Source organism: Perognathus longimembris, chromosome 20 (genome assembly GCF_023159225.1).
Source record: "Perognathus longimembris pacificus isolate PPM17 chromosome 20, ASM2315922v1, whole genome shotgun sequence".
Classification (NCBI taxonomy): Eukaryota; Metazoa; Chordata; class Mammalia; order Rodentia; family Heteromyidae; genus Perognathus; species Perognathus longimembris.
Window position 1 is genome coordinate 44,171,637 of NC_063180.1, and position 20,651 is coordinate 44,192,287.

Here is a 20,651-nt window from a genome sequence, read left to right on the forward strand (position 1 = left end):
GAGCCCGTTGGCCTCCTGTAGGCCTGGCCAGAACGGCCGTGGTAGCCACTCTGTGCCTGCGTTGTCAGAGTCTTCAACTGTGCTAGAGAATCCCCACTTGCCTCTTGGGGTCTCTGAACCTCCAAGCAGCTTCTTGCTTCTCTCCGTACAAAAAAAGAAAAATTGTCATGGGCGCCGGTGGCTCACGCCTGTCGTCCTAACTATCCAGGAGGCTGAGCTCTGAGGAGCTCAGCTCAAAGCCAGCGGGGGCAGGAAAGCCTATGAGACCCAAATCTCCAATGAACCACTAGAAAACCAGGGGTGGCGCCGTGGCTCAAAGTGGTAGAGCGCTAGCCTTGAGCAAGAGAGCTCAGGGACAGCGCCCAGGCCCGGGGTTCAAGCCCCATGAACTCACCAGAAAGCTGGAAGCGGCACTGCGGCTCAAGTGGTAGAGCGCCAGCATTGAGCAGAAACACTCAAGGACTACGCCCAGGCTCTGAGTTCAAGTTCCCATACAACAAAGCAAACAAATGCCCCAAGTGGCCCTTGTGTCCAGCTAGGGTGGTACCAAGTCCTCCAAGCACAGATGGGCGTGTGGAGGGTCCACCCAGTATTCTAGCCAGAGGACAAATCCGTCCTTGGGGACGTGAGGTGCAGACAGAAGGCCTAGGTGGAGAGGTCCCCCCCCCCACACACACACACTGGTCCCCAGCAAGGGCTTTTCTTTTGGTCGGTTGTGGGCTTGAACTCCGGGCCTGGGCGCTGTCGCTGAGCTCTTTTGCTCCAGGCTAGCGCTCTACCACTTTGAGCCACAGCCCCACTGCTGGTGCTCTGGAGGTTCCATGGAGATAAAGAGCCTCACAGACTTTCCTGCCCAGGCTGGCTTTGAACTGTGATCCTCAGGTCTCAGCCTCCTGAGTAGCTAGGATGACAGGCGTGAGCCGCCGGGGCCTGGCTTCCCAGCAAGGACTTTCTCACAAGAGCTGTGTTCATCCCAACTGCCCAGAGCCCAGAGCCGCTCGGGTGATGTGCCCCCCGCCCCCCCGGCGTCTGAGGGGAAACACTGCCATGATTCATTCGAGGTGTGCGGAGGGGCAGGGCTGGAGGGGGGAGGCCTCCCCGAACTCACCCCGGGCCGGGCCCTGTCTCCTGGGATCTTGGTAGTGACACCTGGAGGCTGCTACCACGCAGCTTTGTTGGGGTGCAGAGCAGGCAGCTGGCACCAGAACCCCAGCTGGCTCCCACACCCCGGTAACCCTCAGCACCCCAGCCGGCCGGGCCTGTAGGGACAGGCAGGCCGGGAACGTGTGCCGGAAAACCTTTTGGTGTTTGTGTGTCGGCGCTGGGGTTTGAACTCAGGGCCCGAGTGCTGTCCCTGGGCCTTTTTCATCCCGAGTGAGCGCTAACCCCTTGAGCCGTACCTCCATTTCCTGCCGTTGGCTGCTTCGTTGGGGACTCTCATGGACTTTTCTTGTCTGGGGCTGGCTTCAAACTCCGAGGGTCGGATCTCAGGCTCCTGAGTAGCTGGCGTTACAGGTGTGCGCTGCGCCACTGGTACCTGGCCATCTTTGTCTTCAAGTGCCATTCCCCCTTAACCCCCGTTCTGAAGGAAGGTTCACTTCCGATTCCTCCTCCTCCAGGAAGCCTCTCCGGGCTGCTTTCTCTTCTCTACCTCAGAGCCAGGGAAAGCCCAGACAAGAGAGGCCCACGCCGCTCGGTACTGGGCAGGGCGGGTGGGCTGGTGGAGGGAGGAGGAGAGGGAGGCTGACGGGGCTGAGATTCCGCCCGCCACCTCAGCCCAGGCTCCCCGGGACTTGGCAGTGGGGGGGGGGGGGCCGGGTTCTTGGGGGAAGAGCAGAAGCCCGGTTGAAGAAGGCGGGCTAGCCACGCCCTCCCTGGCATCCGGCTGCCCTTGGCTCTCGTGGGCCGCTGAGTGCTGAGTGCTGAGTACTGAGTACTGCCACTTCCTGCCCGGGTGGCTTCCAACCGAATCCTCGTCCTCCTGGGGAGGGAGACCGGCAGCTGAGGATCGCAGTGTGAGGCCAGCCCGGGCTGACTCCAAGCGGCAGAGCGCTACCTGTGAGCACAGAGAGGCTCGGCCACAGCGCCCAGGCCCGGAGTTCGAGCCCCAGGACCAGCAAGAACAAAAGAGCGAAAGCAAAAGATGGCGCCCCTTGCTTGCCGCAAACCAGTGGCTCACGCCTGTCATCCTAGCTACGCAGGAGGCCCGAGATCTGAGGATCAAAACCGGGGGGGTGGGGTGGGGGTGGGGGGGCTGAGATCTGAGGATCAGAGTTGGAAGCCAGCCTGGACAGGAGAGTCAGTGAGACCCTTAGCGCCAATTAACCGGCAAAAAGCTGGAAGTGGAGATGGGGCTCAAGTTATAATCTTGCCACTGGAGGGGAAACCGAGACACAGAGGGAAGACGATTCCATCTCCACAGACAGAGCGGAGCCCAGCGGGCTTGCTGGCCGCCCCGGGGAGACCTTGGCCCTCCTGGGCTGAGCCAAGGCCGCGGGGCTCGGGGGCACGCCCTCCTCGTGGATCTCCTAGGCTTTCGGGGGGCTCAGCCGCACGCTGGGGATCCGCTGCTGGTGTCTGGACTTGCGCTTGGCTCTGAAGGGCTCTGAGCTGCCCACGACACCCGGACTAAGTTGGGCTTCCTCCTGCTCCATGTCCCGACCCAGCCGGCCGGCCAGGGCCCCCCAGACGCCCCGGCTGGTGCGGGGCGTGGTCCTCCCAGGCCCAGGACCGCGTGCTTGTCCTCTCCCCGTTCTGCCCCAAAGTCAGGCAGGTTGTCAGAGCCACTCCCGAGAGCCCCGCTGCACTGTGTGCCCCATTCCAAATAGCTCAGAGGGAGGCTCTGGGAGTGAGCTTTTCTGTTCTTTTCCTCTTGTCAGTCAGGGGGCTTGAACTGGGGGCCCGGGTGCTGTTCCTGAGCTCTTCTGCTCAAGGCTAGTGCTTGATTCTCGAATCACAGCTCCACTTCTGGCTTTTTGAAAGGTTAACGAAGGTAAGAGTCGCATAGACTGTCTTTGCCTAGGCTGGCTTTGAACTGAGATCCTCAGATCTCAGTCTCCTGAGTAGCTAAGATGATAAGTGTAAGCCAATAATGGGCGATTTAGATTCTCTTTCTCTCCTTCCTTCCTTCTTTCTTTCATGTCGGTCCTGGGGCTTGAACTCAGGGCCCGGGCACTGTCCCTGAGCTCTTTTGCTCAAGGCTAGCGCCCCCCCCCCCACTTTGACCCACAGCGCCACTTCCGGCTTCCTGGTTGCTAATTGGAGATTAACGGCCTTTGCTGCCCCAGCTTTGAACTGCGATCCTCAGATCTCAGCCTCTCGAGTAGCCAGGACGCCAGGTGTGAACCACCGGCGCCCATCGAGTCTTCCCACCGACGGTGACTCCCTGCGCAGGGCCAGGAGACATTGGAACTTCATCCTTCTCCGGGCCTCGAACCACTTCCATCAAGCGATGCGGTGCTTGTGACACCAGGGTGACCCCCTCCCCGTGGTGGCTGCCCCTGGGGAAGATGGGCAATGGCGGGTGGGCGGGGTCTCGATGGGCAGAGCCGCGTGGAGGGCCTCTAACCCAACTGCTTTCCCTTCCGGGCAGGAAGGCTCAGAGACAAATGGCCTCCCCCAAAGACGGTTCGGCCCCTTGGCTAGCAGGGCCAGGTGCGCGCCCGGGAAACGCTCGCTCCGCGGCCTCGCTGACCTTGGGCTCCTCCATCTGTGTCTACGGCTGCTACGCTGGGCGGGGACTGGGGCAGAGCTCACGTCTGCTCGGGGCTGAGAGAGACAACAGGGAGACCGGGGGTGGAAAGGAATGGGGAGGCCCACGAGGGCTCCATCAAGACCCAGACCCAGCCTGGCCCCCCGGGGTCCCACGGTCCCCCCCGAAATGCCACGGGGTGCACTACGGCCCCCTTTCCCTTACAGCCGAAGCCTACTTTGGAGTGGAAGGGGGTGGGGGGGGGAGTAAAGGTGATCCACACCCAGGCTGGGGCGCCGCCACGTCTGGACCCTAGTCCCGTGGTCTCCGGAGTCCTCGGTTTCCCGGCTGAGCCCTGCCACCGCACCCCGCCACAGTCCCGAGGCCCGGCTCGCTGGAGAAAGCCCGGCCTGCGGGGCGTGTGGTCATCCCGGCTGCTCGGGAGGCTGAGATCTGAGGGTCACGGTTCAAAGCCAGCCTGGGCGGGAAGTCCGTGAGCCTCTGATCGCCAATGAGCCAGGGACAAAACAACAACAAAGCCACGAGCGGTCCCGTAGCTCAGATGGTAGCGCGCCAGCCTTGAGCGGAAGAAGCCAGGGACAGCGTGAGGCCTTGAGTTCAAGTCCCCGCACCACACAGTAAAGCAGCCTGGCCATGGGGGGGGAGGGGAGGGGAGGGGAGGGGGCGGGCAGCTCGGGCCTCCCACGACGGGCCGATTCCCGCCCCCGCGCCTTGGTGGGTTGGGTGGGTTGGCTCCCGAGGGTTTATAAATTTTATTATGACTGTGCCTGTTTAAATATATATAATATATATTTATATTTACAGCTCTAGCGGCCCCCCGTGCCCCCCCGCCCCCGCCCCTAGTTCTTGCCCTCGGCTTTCTGCCGGGGAGCCGCGTAGGGCAGCGGGGTCTGCGTGCCCTTGTCGGCCACCGTCTGCGTGCTGCTGTTCCTGGTGCCCCTCCGCGTCTGTTCCGGGGCCACGGCGGGGCCGGGCCGGCGGCCGCCCTGCGGACGGCGCCCGGTTTTGTGGGAGGCCGGGGAGGGCCTGAGGGGGGCCGTGTGGGGGGGGTCCGCGCGGGCTGGCTGGGACGGCGGGGCGCCCCCCTCCTCCTCGTCCTCGTCCTCCCCCCCGTCGGGGGCGCCCCCCCCCTCCTCCTCGTCGTCGCAGCACAGGGCGTGGTAGAGCACCTTGTCGCTGAAGCGCACCCTCTCCCGCGTGCCCGGGGTCCGCTGGGGCGCGGGGCCCCCCTTCCCGGGCCCGGCGTGGAAGGCCTCCTCGCTCCACGAGTCCGGGGTCCCCACGCGGGGGCCGTTGGCGACGGGGGCGCTGCCGTTCATGAGCCGGTAGTCGGGCGGGGCGCCGGGCCGGGCGGCCTCGGGGGGCCCGTCGGGGGGGGCGGCGGCGGCGGCGGAGTCGGGGGGGCTGGAGAGGTCGAGGAAGGAGCAGAACTCCCAGCTGTCGGAGAGGATGTCGGCCGTGGTGAAGTCGAAGGGGCCCCCGGTGCCCGCCTTGTCGCTGCTGGACGTGCTGCTCACGGTGGCCGTGGTCCAGTCCTCCGGCTCCAGCTCGAAGTCGAAGTCCGAGGTCAGCCTGTCGATCTGGGTCACCACCTGGGCGGGGAGGGCCGAGGAGGTGAGAGGGGCCGGGGTGTCTCCCCACCCCCCCCCGCCCCACCTAGCAAGATGGCGGCAGGCTCGCTCTCGTAAGCGAAACGCACCGTCGCCTGGCCGTTCTCAAAGCCAGTGGCTACTCAAGAGGCTGAGATCTGAGGACCGCGGTTCAAAGCCAGCCCCGGGCGGGAAAATCTGTGGGACTTTTACCTCCCAGGAAACAGAGAACAAGCTGGAAGTGGAGCTGTGGCTCGAGGGGTAGAGGACCAGCCTTGAGCAAAAAAACCCCCAAAACCCCCCAGGGACAGCGCCCAGGCCCTGAGTTCAAGCTCCAGGACCAGAACCCCTACCCTCACCCCCCCCCCAAAAAAAAGGCCCATTCCCCATTCCCACATTCCCTAGGGGAAGAGCATGCTGTTATCCATCCTTGTACCCCACTGTTCACACACCCTTCCCCCCTCCCCCGGAACACAGCAGATCTGGGGGCCCAGGCTTGCGGATCAGAGCTCCATCTTCCTTGGAATGGGGTGGGGAGCCCCGTAAAGGGGCCGGGACATTGCGGCTAGCCGGTCCCCGGGGACAGGTGAGCAGCTACCCCACCCTCAGAAAGGAATGACGAGGGGCGGGCGGGAGGGCCAGGTCTCCTTCCTCCCCTTCCTCCCCCTCCCTGGCCCCCCTAGTCCACCGAGGAGCGGAGATTAATCCTGGCTTGTTGGAAAAGGGACAAAGCAAGCACTCTTTGGGAAGCAATAAAGAATCCATCCATCCTGGGCCCGGAGTGGCTCGTGAAATGCACTCAGGGCGCGGTGGGCACGGGACGTGGCGGCTCCCTGCTCCGGCCTTGGCCTCTGGGCCGGCAGCCCTGCCTTCCCAACCCCCTGGCCTCCGCACGTAAATCAGGGTGGGAAAGAGAGAGAAAGAGAGGCAGAGGTAGAGAGAGATCCAGCCAGTATCCTGGGGAAAGGCCAAGCCAGGAGAGACAGCAGAGAGGGCGGGAAAGGGAGGCCTTGTGCTCGCAGGGCCCTGGGTCGGGCTGCAAACCCCACTGCCTCTCTGCGGGGGGGACGGGCTCCCCGCGTGACAGGCCCCGGCGAGCTACCTGTCTCTCCTCGGCTTTGCGTGCCCTGAAATCCGTGATTTCGCTCTGAGATTTAATAATCATTTTGCCTACATGTAATTTGGGATTGTCTTGGAGTACAGGGAAATAATTATATACACAGAAGGGAGAGAGGGGGAGAGAAAGAATGGAAAGCGAACCGTACAATCAGTCACAAAGCCGGGCGCCGGTGGCTCACGCCTGTCATCCTAGCAACTCAGAGGGCTGAGGATGGCGGTTCAAAGCCAGCCCGGGCAGGAAAGTCCGTGAGACTCTTACCTCCAATGAACCACCAAAAAAAAAAAAAAAAAGCCTGAAGTGGAGCTGTGGCTCAAATGGTAGAGCGCCAGCCTTGAGTGAAGAAAGCTCAGGGCCGGCGCCCAGCCCTGAGCTCAAGTCCCAGTACTAGGACATAAAAAATAAAATAACATCAGCAATAATAAATCCTCCAGGCCAAAGGGACTAGAGAGGCACGGTTGACTCTCGCTGTCCCTTGGTCCTTACGGCTGGGGAAACTGAGGCCCGGAGACTCAGGATTTGAGCGGAAACCAGGAAGTCCTCAGGGTGGACTCAGGGCCAAGGCTGATCTCTGAGGGTCCTCTGAACACTGCCAGCCTCCGCCCCAGGGGATCGACGACCTCTGTGCCGTCCCAGCCCGGCCAGCACAGCTAGGCCTGCCGAATCCTCCCGCCGACGGCAACTTCCCGTCGGACCCTCCCGCGCCACCCGAAGACGTGTTTTCCCTCTTGTGCCGGTCTTGGGGCTTGAACGCAGAGCCTGGGTGCCGACCCCGGGCCTCCTCACTCAAAGCTGTTGCTCTACCCCTTGAGCCACAGCGCCACTTCTGGCTCTGTGTGTGTGTGTGTGTGTGTGTGTGTGTGTGTGTGTAACTGGAGCGAAGAGTCTCACACACTTTCCCGCCCAGGGCTGGCTTCCAGCCGTGACCCCGAAAGGCACGAGCCCCCCGCTAGTGCCCGACAGAAGGGATGCATTCCATCACAGGGCCCATTCCAGCCCCTCTCAGGGCCTTACCACCCCCCTTCTAACTCGGCAAGCGGCCTCCTCCCTCAGCCCCACAGCTACCTCCTCCATCCCCCCTCCCCTCCTCCCCTCTCCCCTGCTGTCCTGGAGAGAAGTCTGGGGACTGACTCTCCCAGCCGGCCCTAGCCGATCTCCTCTCTCCAAGGGACCCCAAGGCCTGACCACCAGATCTAGTGGGTCTTCCTCCCTCTCCCCCTCCCGTCCCTCCCTCCCAAGCTGCTCCCTCCTTCCCTCCCTCCCTCCCTCCGTCCCTCTCCCCTGGCTCCCCAGGCAGGTGATTGCATAACCGGGGATTCTGCATTATTTATGACCACTGATTATTTTTTAATTCTGCGATTACGTTGTTTATGATCTTCCCGGGGGAGGGGGCGGGGAGGGAGCCGGGGCGTCGGGGAAACCAGGACGGGGAGCGGATGGCGATTCTCCACCCTCCTCGGGTCGCGTGGGCCTCCGGCCTCGTTAGCCGGGAACCTAGGCGAAGTCCGCCGGGCGAAGGGGAAGGTGAAGCCGGAAGGGAGGAGGGGAGGGCGTGAAGGGGAGAAAAACCCTCAGAACCCCGCACGGGGCGTGAGGCCCTGCAGGTGATGGACGGCGCTGACCCACTTAGCCCGGCCCCGGGCCCCGGCCCCCCGCCTGGCCCTGCCACACGCAAGGCCTTCCCTAGCATTTGCACACGTCACGCCCGCCCACGGGGCCCCAACACCGGGCCGCCAGGGGAACAGGCGCTGCTCAAAAATCAGGCAGAGGTGTGGCGGCTGCCACCCTCCGCCCTAGCCGCGCCCTGGCTTGTGAGCCACGGCGGGGGATGAGTGTGTAAGTGTGTGTGTGTGTGTGCGCGCGCGCGCCAGAACTGGGGTGGAACTCAAGGCCTAGGCATCCCCACTCAGCTTTTGCACTCAAGGCGGGCGCTCTACCGCTTGAGCCACGGCTCCGCTCCGGGCTTTGCGCTCGTTCGTTCATCGAAGATGGGCATCTCACGAGACCGCACACTGGGGTCCTCAGCTCTCAGCCCCCCCCACCGCCCCCCCCCGGAGTGGGCTGGGGGGGGGGGACAGGCGTGAGCCGCCGGGGCCCAGGCGGGGGCCCAGGGAGGAGGAGGAGCAGAAGGCCACACTTCAGCTAAGGATGCGCTCAAGCTCGGAGCCAAGGAGCAGAACCCGCAACACCGCCCTGGGGGTGGGCGTTAGGTTTGTGGGTTCACGGAGAAGCCGTGGGGAGGCTGACTTCTTCCCACCCCACCCCACCCCCCAGAAACATAGCCAGGGGATTGGGGTGTGGTGTCTGCTTCTCAGTGGGAGCTAATGATAACCCCCCTCCCCTCCCCTCCCCTCCGCGACCTTCACTCCTCTCTCCTGCCCTGGCTTCCTAGCTGATCCCGATCGCGAACCTGACCTGCACCCTTCCTCTCCAAGACCCCCCCCCCCCCCAGCACTGTAACAGCTCCCGCGGCCTGCAGGGCTCAGAGACAGCCTTGGGTCTCGCTCTTCCCTTCCTTCCAGCCTCTGTGCAAAAGCCACCTTGGTAGAGAGGCCTCCACGATACCCCGCGATGTCACTCTGCACCCCCCTTTTCCCAATGGCTAGATGGGTGACCCTAGTAATCCCCAGCACCCCCACACACACACACACCCCAAAACCGTGCCGGGCACAGTGGCTCAGACCTGTAATCCCAGCTATACAAGGAGGCTGACATCTGAAGATGGAAGTTCAAAGCCAGCCCAGACATGAAAGTCCCCGAGACGCCTAGCTCCGGTTAACCCCCAAAACGCTGGGGGAGGGGAGGCTGGCCGGGCGGTCAGCGTGGAGTCCTCCGTCCTGGCTGCCTCGCTCAAACTTCCTGGGCAGACCTGCAGTGGCTTTCTCTGGGGTTCGGGCCTCCGCTCTCAAGCGCTTTGCCTCCCCCAGGGCCAGCAGGGCCTCGGCAGGTGCAGGGGGCCGATGCTGGCTTCCTCTCGATTTCAGACCCACGGACGCCCCCAGTGGAGTAAATGCGGTAGGAAAGGACGAAGGCAGGACCACGAGTGGCATGCCCCCACTCGGTCACCCCACCCATCCCACGGAGAGCCGGCGATGGCGTCTCTCCTCTCCCCCCTGGGGTCCCCCACCTCACCCGGCTTCTCCTGACTCCCCTGGGACCATCACCCCTCTGTCCGCACACCCCCTTCCTGGAGAATGAGGGGACTCTGAGACAGGGCCCCCCTCCCTCCTCCCCAGCTGGGTGCCATTGGCAGCGGGCAGGCAGTGGCATACCGGGTAGACGCTGGTTACTATAGCAACCTGCCAGGCTTGGGTGGAGACACCCCGCCTCCGGGGGGGGCGGAGGGGAGCGGCTCGGGCTCAGCCCCTGACCCGGAGGGGGTGTGACATCAGAACCGCCCGGCGAATGGAAGCGAGGAGCACGGCACCCGCCAACCGTCACCCCAGCTACCCCGGAGGCCGAGACCCCAGCATCGCAGTTTGAAGCCGGCCGGGGCAGGAACGTCCACGAGTCTCTCCTAATAACCCACGGTCGTAACCAGAAAAACCCCAGGAGCGGAGGCCCGGCTCAAGCGGTAGAGCACCAGCGTTGAGCGAGAAGGTGAAGTCCACCACCCTGGCCTCTGAGTTCGAGCCCCAATACTGGCGCGCAAGCACACACACACACGCACGCACACACGTACACGTACACACACACACACACACACACCCCAACACAAAGCTCAGAGACTGCCCAGGAGTGCCACCTGCTACAACCCACAGTGGGCATCAGGAACTTGAGTTCTGGGCTTCCTTCTGCCACGGGGAGGCTGGGTGCCCTCGGACACCCCCCTAGCTCTCTCTGGACCTCCACTTCTTCGACAGTATGAGGACAGGGCTGGGCTGGATGACCCAGGGCAGCCTTGGGGCCCTGGAGGAGGAGGCGGCGTGGGGAATCTCTCAGGAGTGGGCTCGGTGTGGAGCAAGGCTGACTCTGGGTCTGCAGAGGCCTTCCGGGTCATGTCTTCTCAGAGATTCGGGATAGAACCTTTGGAAAGTTCTATGGCCCCCCCCCCCATACCAGTCCAGAACATTCCAACAAGATGGCGGGGGGGGGGTGGGTTGTGAGGCTGGAGGAGGAGCCTGGGTTTGAGGAGCCTTTGGACCTTTGACCTCTGAATTATATTGCCCACGGATGTTCAGCCTGGACTGCGCAGTTCGAGCCACAGGCAGATGCATTTGGGGGGGGGGGTGGCGGGGAGGGGAAGGAGGGCGGTCCTGGGGCTTGAACTCAGGGCCCGGGCTTTTGTGCTGGAGGCTAGCGCTCTACCACCAGAACCGGAAGCTCTACTTTCTCGGCTCTGTTGTTCTCGCGGTGAGTTTACTGGAGGTAAGCGTCTCACAGACCTTCCTCTCAGACTGGCTTCAAAGGGCGATCCTCCCATCTCAGCGTCCTGAGGAGTTAGGATTACAGGCGTGCGCACCGGTGCTCGGCCTTATACCTGACTTGTCTGCAAGGCTTTCCCCACCCCCACAGCATGGCTCTCTCCCGACAACCCCTGCTCCTTGGCTCTCAGGCCAGGCTGCAATGCCACGCTCCCAGCCTGTAGTGGTACCCACTGTTACCCCCTTACCACCATGGCTGCCCTGTCCAGCAGGCCAGGGAAGGCTTAAGCCCATAACTCGTGCTCAATCACTAGCTCTCGCTCTCTCGCTCTCTCTGCTGTCTCTGCAGAGGCCCTGGTTACAAGGAGTTGAAATTTGCCCACCTGGTTGGTGTCTGTGTAATGGTACCCAGTGGGCAAATTCAGGCTAGCGGCTCAGAACCCTGGTCATGCATTTCGGGCTTGTACACAGCCCGGGGGGGCAGGGCGGAGGACACAGGGCCTCATTACCTCAGCGGTGTGGGGAGCAGTAACTGAACCAGGCTCCACTTGGGGGGGGGGGCACACACGCATTCCAGCAGTTCCCAGTGGCTTCTCAGCCTGGTCAGAAGCATTCAAACTCTGTGAGAGGGGGGTCTCAGCCCCTTCTAGAAGATTCCTGTCCCTGCCAAGGCACACAAGAAACCCTGATACCCATAGCAGCCTTCCTTCCCTCCTTCCTTCCTGTGTGCCAGTACTTGGATTTGAACTGAGGGCCTGAGCACTGTCCCCTAGCTTTTTTTCCCTCCCTCAAGGCTGACACTCTACCACTTGAGTCACAGCTCTACTTCTGGCTTTTTGCTGGTTGATTGGAGATCAATGTCTCACCAAGAGTTCCTGGCTTGCATCTGCGATCCTCAGATCTCAGCCTCCGCAGTAGCCGGGATGACAGGCGCGAGCCGCTGGCACCTGGCCTTCGCCTCAGCCGTGCTCCCCAGAGCACAGCTGGATATGTCTCCCCCGACCAAGGGGTGGGAGTGTGTGATCTCTGGGGCAAATGCTCTGAGCTGGGCCTCTGAGCAGCGGGGACTGACTTACTAGCTCAAGATGGCCGAGATCAGCTACCAGCTGCCCAGAGTGCCAGGCCCGCGCGGGGCTGGGGGCCCAGGGACCTGCCCCCCCAAACCATCTGGCCCCCGGCTTCTCCTGCACCCATGCTTCTCAGACTCGAACCTTTAGCAAGGAAGGTTTGGGCAAAGAGAACGATGCGCACGAGGACATGACAGAGTGACACACGCGTCCACGGCCCCGCACCCCAAAGCCCAGGCGCCCAGAAGGGTCGCGGGGCGCGCGTGAGTCACCCCAGACTTACCTCCCTGAGCTCCTTGGCCACCTCCTTGAGTTCCCGCAGGATGTCTTCCAGCTGTCCGATCACCATCTTCATGCGCTGGCGGATGCGCTCTCGCTCACCACCGTGCGGGTCGTCCCTGGGCTGCCCGAGATCCGGGGCCCCCCGACTGTTCATCCTTCACCACGCGGCGGCCGCAGGCCTGCCCATGTTCCCCCCGGCCCGGCCCGCGCGGCGTCTGCTTCCCCGGAGCCCCTCTGGGCCGGGCAGAGCTCATCTTAACGGCCCCCCAGCCCACCCCGGGGGCCCTGGGCGGCTCTCACCCGGCCCCGGCCCCGCGGCCACGCCACGCGTCCCGCCTCCGAGGGAAGCCCGGGGCGCTCCGAGCGAGACCCGGGGCGGGGCGGAGAGGGTCACCGCCCGGACGTGCGCACGCCGGGGAGGGCGGCCCCCGAGGCCCCGGGGGGCCCGGGCCCGGCCTCCAGGACTTGCGGCCGGCCGGGCGGGTGTGCAGAGTCTCTGGTCTCTGCCTGGAGGCTGGGGGGGGGGGGGGTGACCGCAGGGAGGGCGCGGAGGATGGGCGCCCTTGGGGCGGGGAAGGCGGCGGCCGGCAGCCCGGCCCCTCGCCACTCCAGCCGCCGAGGCCGAGGTCCGGCAGGTGCGGGATCGCGGGGCGCAGACCCCTGCGGGGAGAGGGAGAGAGCGCGCCTGGCGTCAGCCCGGCCTCCCTCCTCCTCCTCCTCCTCCTCCGGCACCCTTCCTCCCCGCTCGGGATTTATTATTATTATTTTATCTTAGTTCTTTGCGGGGAGCGGGGGGGGGGGGAGATGGCGGCAGACGATGGGTTTCCAAAGTGGGAGGGGGCGCCTACTTAAGGGGTAGAAGCCCCCCCCAGCCTCCTCGGGGTGCCCGGGTGGGGGGGACCCCCCTTCCCTCCCCTCCACCCCGGAGCCGCGCGCCTGGGCCTCCCTCCCTGGCCCCGGGGCTTCCCGGAGACGCCGTCCCCCCTCCCCCCGCGCGCCCTGGTTCCCACGACCCTCTCTCCCAAGCCCCCCCCCCCCAGCTCCCCGACTCACTCACCGGCTTCTCCTCCACGCAGCGCCCCGGGGCCCAGCCCCAAGACGAGACGGGGAGCCCCGCAAGGCTCCTTAGGGGGGGCTCCTCTCCCTGCGCCCCCGGGCCCCGGGCCTCGGAGCGGCGGCCCGAGACATCTGGGGGGGGCGTGGGGGGCGGGGCCTGGGCGCGCCGGAGGTGGGGGGCGGGGGCGGCCGGGGTCCCCGCGACCCCTGCCCGGCTCCGGTCGAGGTGGACGCGGGTCCGGTGGGCTCGGGAATGCGGGGCCACAGGTGACCCGGGCGGCGCGGGCCGCTCGATCCCGGCGCGGGAGCCAAAGTCTCTGGGCGCCGGGGGCGCCGGGACCCCCCGCCCCCCCCTCCCGGGCTGGGCGCCGATCGGGACCCGCGGGGAGGCCGGGCTGTGCCCGGCTGGGCCGGGCCCGGCCCTGGGCGAGGCGGGCACCGCGCCGCGGGACCCGGACGTCCGCGCTCCGGCGCCCCGGGGGGCAGCCGCGGCGAGGCGCTCAGCGCGGCCCCGCCGCCGGCCGCGGAGACCGGGACGCCGCTCGGGCCGCGGTCGCGGAGGCCCCGGGGGCGGCGGCGGCGGCGGCGGCGGGGAGCCGAGCACCCGGCCCGGCGAGGGGCGGCGAGGAGGAGCCGGGGAGGCGCGCGGGGCCGGGCCGGGGCGCGCGGGGCCGGGCGCACCGGGATGGGCGCACCGGGATGGGCGCGCGGGGCCGGGCGCACCGGGATGGGCGCGCGGGGCCGGGCGCCCCGGGATGGGCCCGAGCACCGGGTTGGGCGCCGCCTCCGCCGCGCCGCGCGCGATCAGGCCCCGGCCTCGCGGTTCCCCCCGCGCCCGGGCGCTGCCGGGTCGGGGCTGGGCCTGGTCGCCCCCGGCTCCGCGGGCCCCGGCCGGTCCCCGAGCGCCGCCCCCCCCTCCGCCGCCGCTCCGGCCGCCCCGGCGGGCGCAGGCTCCTCCAGGCCCCGGGCTCGCTGGGCGCCGCGCCCCGCGCCGGCAGGGAAGGGCGGCCCGGCGCGCCGGGAGCGAGCTTTTAAAGCGACACGCGCCTCCCCGCGCCGGGGGGCCGGGCCGGGCTGGGGTCCGCCACCCCCGGGGAGGACGGGGTGCAGGGGGGCCGAGCGCCCGCCGGCCGGGGGCCACCCGGAGCCCGCCCGGGGACTGCGCTCCGGACGCCCCTGGCTCCCTCCCCCACGGCGGGTGCCCGGGCGCCCCGTTTACCCCCCTCCCCCTCCCCCGCCCCCCTCCCGCCCCCGCACTCAGATCCCCTCAATCGAACTACGCCCCCAGTCCTGATCCCAAGTCAGAAAGCAGAGGCTCCGGGCTGGAGGAAGGCGGAGGGGGGGGGGCGACGCCAAGACCCCAACATTCCCACCCGTGTCCTCGGCACCCGGGACCCCCCCCCCCCCACCGTTCCCCCGTGCTCTGGACCCCCGGGGCTCGGGGCCGGATGGAGTGGCAGGAGCAAGACGGGAGCCTCCCAGGTCCTCCAGAAAGACTGAATCCTTACTTGGGAGACTGTGTGTGTGTGTGTGTGTGTGTGTGTGTGTGGAATCACGGTTCGAAGCCAGCCCGGGCAGGACAGTCTGGGGGGCATCTCCCATGAATGAGCAAAAAGCTGGAACTAGAGCTGTGGCTCGAGCGGTAGAGCGCCCGCCGTGAGCACAAAAGCTCAGGGGCAGCACCCAGGCCCTGAGTTCAAGCCCCAAGACTGGCACACACACACACACACACACACACACACACACACACACAGGATGCAATCTCAAAGACGTAGGAGTCGCCCAGGTCACTGCCCTGGTGGCTGGTCTTGGTGGAGGGAGTCAAGGAGCAGGCGATTCAAGGAGAGCCCTCTCTGGAGACCCCGCCCCTCAGCGGTGGGCTGGGGACTGGGGGCTGGGGGGTGGGGGGTGGGCTGGGGGCTGGGGGGTGGGGGGTGAGGGTGGGGGGCGCGCACACACTGCCAGCTGCTGTGGAGAGGAAGCACCTGGAAGGCTTTGAACTCCAGGGCCTGGGGGCCAGGCCCAAAGCTCTGCCTCAAGCTTGTGCAGCTGGGTGGATGGTTGTTCAGAGTCTCCCAGAGGGAGGAGGGGATGGAGGGAGCCTGCAGGCGGGAAATCCAGGAGCCCCAGCTAGGGGAGGAGGGTGGCTTTCAGGGTGATGTTTTATGTTTCTGTGTGTGTGTGTGTTCCTGTTTTTATTTAATTTCTATTAGTGAATGTTTTGCCAGCACTGGGGCTTGAACTCAGGGCCTGGACGCTGTTCTCAGCTCCATTTCTAGCCTGCTGGTGGTGCGTCGGAGATGAGAGTCTCACGGACTTTCCCGCCCGGCCGGGCTTTGAACCGTGATCCTCAGATCTCAGCCTCCTGAGCGGCTGGGAGGACGGGCGTGCGCACCGGTGCCCGGCATGAATCCTGATGGTCAGTTTCCTAAGGCTCCCAAAGGCTGGAGGAAATCACGGGCCGTGGGGGTGCCCCGGCTCACCTTCGTGAGTGGGGATGGGCTTGTTCTCTCTCCTTGCCCTGCACAGCTCTGGTCACGGGCCTCGATGTTCTGTCCTTCAGGGTCCCCTCCTCCCTCCCTCCCTCCCTCCCTCCCCACGCTACCCCTGCAGCCCGTAGACAGAAGGGGAAGCACTCCTTTGGCTCTTAGCCAAACACTTTCCCAGGATGTGCATTTAATGGGCTAGCTGTGTGACCTTGAGCCAGTCACTTAACCTCTCTGAGCAGAGAAGAGGGGCCCATAAACATTTTTTTAATGGTTTTCTGAATTGGCTGTGTTGCAAAAAAGAAAAAAAAATTCTACGGTCTCTTGGACTCAGGCAAAGAGGAATGCGAGCGGTACCTGCTTAGCAGAGTGAGCATGAAATTGGATAATACTTTCATGGAAGTACTTGGCCCAGGGCTTGGTCCCTGGTTGCTGCTCCACGGATGACAGCTGCTGTCAGTTCTCATCAGTGGCTTCCTGGAAGGGCTTGTCCTTCTGAGGCTGTGAATTTACCCCCCTCCCCAGGACGCCTGTGTGTGTCTCTCCCAGGGACCAGTGCAGGGGACAGTGGCAGTTAGTGACCTCTCTAGCCTCTCTCCCATCAGCCCCTTCTGGCACCTTGATTTTCTGGGCTGAGCCTGGTAGGTTGCCCGCGGAAGCACCCACCCTCTCCTGTTGCCACTGCTGGGCTTAAGACCAACCGCAGACCTCCATCTCCATCCTCCATCCGCCAGCAACAGTGATTGGTCCAAGGGGTGGGGCCAGAACCCAAGCAGAACCAATCAGACGTTTCCCCAGGACGCATGTCTAGATGCAGAACCAATCACACCTTTCCTTGGGACTGCGGAACCAATCAGACTTTTCTCTGGGATGAATGTCTGAATGCTAGGAAGGAGGAAGTTCAAAGCCATCCTTCCTACTCAATGTGGGAACACCAGTTGAGGTGCTACCCCCTCCCCCCCATTCAAGGAGATGGCTTTGTGGCCCTTGACCTTGCTGAGCTCCTTGTTCTGAGTGACATTTTGTCAGGGAACTGAGGCCCCGGACAGCATTGACCCTTAGGCTTTTTTTTTTTTTTTTTTTTTTTTTTCCTGGTTGTAAGGTTTTATTTTTATGGAAAAAAAAAATAAGTGCAGAATTTTACCATGGAAGATAAGATAGGCACAAAGCCAAGTGATCCAATGTCATCTCTACCAGAATGAGGACCCTTAGGCTTTTTGCTCAAGGCTGCCGCTCTACCACTTAAGCTTCATCGCCACTTCCAGCTTTTTTTTTTTTCTTTTCTTCTTTTTTCCTTTTGTTTTTGTTGCCAGTCCTGGGGCTTGAACTCAGGGCCTGAGCTGTGTCCCTGGCTTCTTTTTGCTCAAGGCTAGCACTCTGCCTCTTGAGCCACAGCGCCACTTCTGGCCTTTTTCTATATATGTGGTGCTGAGGAATCAAATGCAGGGCCTCATGTATATGTGGTGAGCACTCTACCACTAGGCCATATTCCCAGCCCTTCCAGCTTTTCCTTTACTGGTTAATTAGCATCTCACAGACTTTTCTGCCCTGCCTGACTTTGTACCATGAACCTCAGGGCTCCCTTTGCCTTCCCCATCTTAGAGACCGGTTACCCCTCAGGGAATACCACAAACTTGGGGTCCCCCTAGACATCTTCTCTCCCAAATCTAACTAGTCACTACATCTGGATTCTTGCCCTTTGTCCTAGTAATGAGCTTTCATCTTTCTGAAGATGGCAGGCCCTTTCTTTTTCCCTCCCTCCCTCCCTCTCCCCCCCTTCTGTTTTTATTGTTTCAGTCCTAGGGCTTAAACTCAGGGCCTGGGTGCTTTCCCTGAGCTTTTTTGCTCAAGCCTGACGTTCTACCACTTGAGCCACAGCTCCACTTCCTGCTTTTTGGTGGGTCATTGGAGGTAAGAATCTGACACTTTTTCCTGCCCAGGCTGGCTTTGAATCGTCATCCTCAGATCTCAGCCTCCTGGATAGCTAGGATTATAGGTGAGAGCCACTGGTGCCCAGCAAACATTAAGATTTTTGGTATAGCAAAGTCTCAGAGGAAGTAGGGGCTGCTCACTGAAGCTGGGACTCTGCCTGTGAGTTCTTTCAGCAAGCAGGAAGGGGCCTGTTTTGTTTTAATTGTATGTATGTACGTATGTATGTTGTATGTATGTATGCATGTATGTATGTATGTGCCACACAGAGTCTGGGTGCTGTTCCTTAGTTTTTTTTCACTCAAGGCTAGCGCTCTACCACTTGAGCCACAGTTCCATTTCTGACTTTGTAATTGAAAGTAAGAGTCTCAGAGATGGTCCCCCCCCCCCCCCCCCACCGCTCCAGCTGGCTTCCAACAGGATTCTCAGATCTCAGCCGGCACTCCTGCCTGTAATCCTAGCTACTCAGGAGGCTGAGGTCTCAATGTGAAGCCAGCAGAAGGCCGTACGTGGGGAGTGGTTCAAGTAGCACAACAAAGGCCTTGAGCACAAAAGCTCAGGGACAGCGCCTAGGCCCTGAGTTCAAGCCCCAGGCCTGGCACCTATCCAAAAAGCATGTCTTCCTGTGTTGGCTCTCCCAGCTGGACTTAGACATGGGTGAGCCTTTCCCTCGCTTCTCTCCCCACAGCTCCTTCGTCTTCTGCATGCCGTCATCTGGACGGCACCCCCACCGCTCCCCCGAACCATCCTCTCAAAGCCGAGGTCACCATGACCCGCCCCCTTCCCCCCCCCCCCCCCCCGGTCGCGTGGTCCGCAGGTGGTGGGTGAGTCTGAATCCCACTGTCTTCCATTGCAGCACACTGGCGAAGGCTTCCCTCTTGGGGGTGCCCAGCCCGGCCGGGGGGCTGGTTGGCTGCTCCTTGGCTCCTGGCTCGCTTGGAGTGCAGCTCCGTTCTGTTTGGTCTTCTTCCTTCCTCACTCTGTTCCTCCTGGGCAGTTAGTTCCCTCTCCGGGAGCGCCATCTTCCACTCACGCGACCCCTCCTGGCTTTTCCCTCCCCCCGTCTCCCAGGAACCTCCATACCCAAACTAAGCTCTTTGCGGTGTTCTGGATAGCCTGTCACCCCCCCCACCCCCGCAAACAAAAAACAAACTCCAAGGAGACCTCACACCCACAGGGGGTTTTACGACGTGGAATGGCTGGAAGTGGCCGATTTCTGAGAGGCGCGTAGAGATGCAAGCACCAGACGCGAGTGGCCTGTGATCCTCTTTATGCAAGAGACTGGGAGCTGAGGATTCAGGTTCCAAGCCAGCCGGAGTAGGAAAAGCCCACGAGATTCTTATCTTGCAATTCATCAGCAAAATGCCGGCATCCTAGCTGTGGCTCAAGTGGTAGAGCACCAGTCTGGAGCATAACAAAAACTAAGAGGTAGTGCCCAGGCCTTGAGTTCAAGTCCCACTACACACAGCACACACACACACACACACACACACACACACGCACGCAGACATGGGATGGTAGGGTCCTGTGTCAATCTGCAGAGAGCTGGGTGACCAGGGCTGCTCACTTGCCCCCTCTGGAGGAAGAGCAGGGTTCCCGATGGCCAGAACTACAGGTTCTTCTCGCTTGAACGCGCCATTTAATCCGGAAGCCGGATTCCTGGTGCCTGGGAGATTTTCAGCTGGCAAGGGTGTCATTTACCAACGGATTTGCCACAGTGACTTACGGGTTCGTAAGGAACAACTTCTCTGACACCTTGAAGGGGGGAAAAAAAAACCTTTATCCCTCTGCAAATTACAAATTCATAACTGTGTGATCCAACTGAATGCAAAACACATGCATTACTAGCTACATTCTTCCACTGACTACTAAGCGAATGAGCTGTACGCGGGTGAGGTTTGGGGTTTGATCTGTGCCGTCACTGGAACTTGAACTCAGGACCTGGGCTCTTGAGCTGTTTTTCACTCAAGGATAGCCCTCTGTCACTTGAGCCACGCCTCCACTTCCAGTTGATGAGAGAGCAAATTGCACAGATTTTCCTGCTGAGGCTGGCTTTGAACTGCAATCCTCAGCTCTCACTCAGCCTCCTGAGTAGTAGCAAGGATTACAGGCGTGAGCCACTGGCACCTGGCTTTCTTTAAATAATTGACCAAAGAATTTTCCCCCCAGAGTTTCCAATCGAATAAGGAAATTCCAGCTGTTAAGACCAAATATTTTAACCTTGTTTCACGAGCACATTAGTATTTTTAGAAAGAGAGGATTACTCTGGAAACGCCAAGAGGAATTGTCCTTTTTGTTCATTAACAATATAGAGTCAGTACATTCCTGTGTCAGTATATAACTCCATGTTTTCCGTTTTAATGGCTGCATATTAATCCCCATGATGTCTTTAAACAATCTTCATTTTTTTTATATTTTTGGCTGTGCATTTTAAACTGCTCCTGATTATTGCTATTATAACACCCACACATCATCTTGGCGCATTTATCTAATTATTTCCTCAGGATAAGTTCTTAGAAATAAAATTTCTGAGAATGTCCTTTGCAAAGGCTTTGGTTAGATTGTTAAAACTATTTTTTTTTTCCTGAGCGTTCTGGCTAATTGATGCTCTTATCATCGGCCCATTCACAAGCCTGTTCTGGCTTTGTCTCAGCTAAGTCTTGAGATGGTAAAGAACCCCACCAGGGCGCGGGTCCGGAGTCTCAGATCCGAGGATGGAGGTTTGAAGCCAGCCTAGGCAGGAAAGTCCATGAGACTCTTTTTTTTTTTTATTTTTGGTGGGTCATGGGGCTTGAACTCAAGGCCTGGGTGCTTTCCCTTAGCTGTATCATTCAAGGCTAGCGTTCTACCACTTGAGCCACAACGCTACCTGCGGCTCTTTGGTGATTAATTGAAGATCAGAGTCTAACGAACTTTCTCGCCCAGGCTGGCTTTGAACTGTGTTCCTCAGAACTCAGCCTGAACAGCCAGGATGACAGGAGTGACCCTCGGGTACCTGACCAGCATTCGGAAATGTGTAGGGTGATTGGAGCAGGCGTCTCAGTGGTCA

The 20,651-nt window shown here is 61.9% G+C and overlaps 1 protein-coding gene across 1 annotated transcript; it reads right to left on the bottom strand.

The window, feature by feature from the left end:
- Positions 1–4,455: 4,455 nt before the first annotated feature.
- Insyn1 (inhibitory synaptic factor 1) lies at positions 4,456–12,439 on the bottom strand. The gene is made up of 2 exons (XM_048329626.1): positions 12,133–12,439; positions 4,456–5,304 (listed from the first exon to the last, which is right to left on the bottom strand). Exons 1-2 carry the CDS (start codon positions 12,283–12,285, stop codon positions 4,552–4,554), a joined length of 906 nt encoding a protein of 301 aa, XP_048185583.1. The 5' UTR covers positions 12,286–12,439; the 3' UTR covers positions 4,456–4,551.
- Between the last annotated feature and the right edge of the window lie 8,212 nt (positions 12,440–20,651).

What these genes read in the sequence shown, in the direction of transcription:
- Insyn1 (XM_048329626.1), bottom strand. Translation starts at nt 12,285, where the DNA reads ATGAACAGTCGGGGGGCCCCGGATCTCGGGCAGCCCAGGGACGACCCG. An exon ending in TGGCCAAGGAGCTCAGGGAG is followed by an intron (nt 5,305 to 12,132) that starts GTAAGTCTGGGG and finishes CTCCCCGCCCAG; the next exon opens with GTGGTGACCCAGATCGACAG.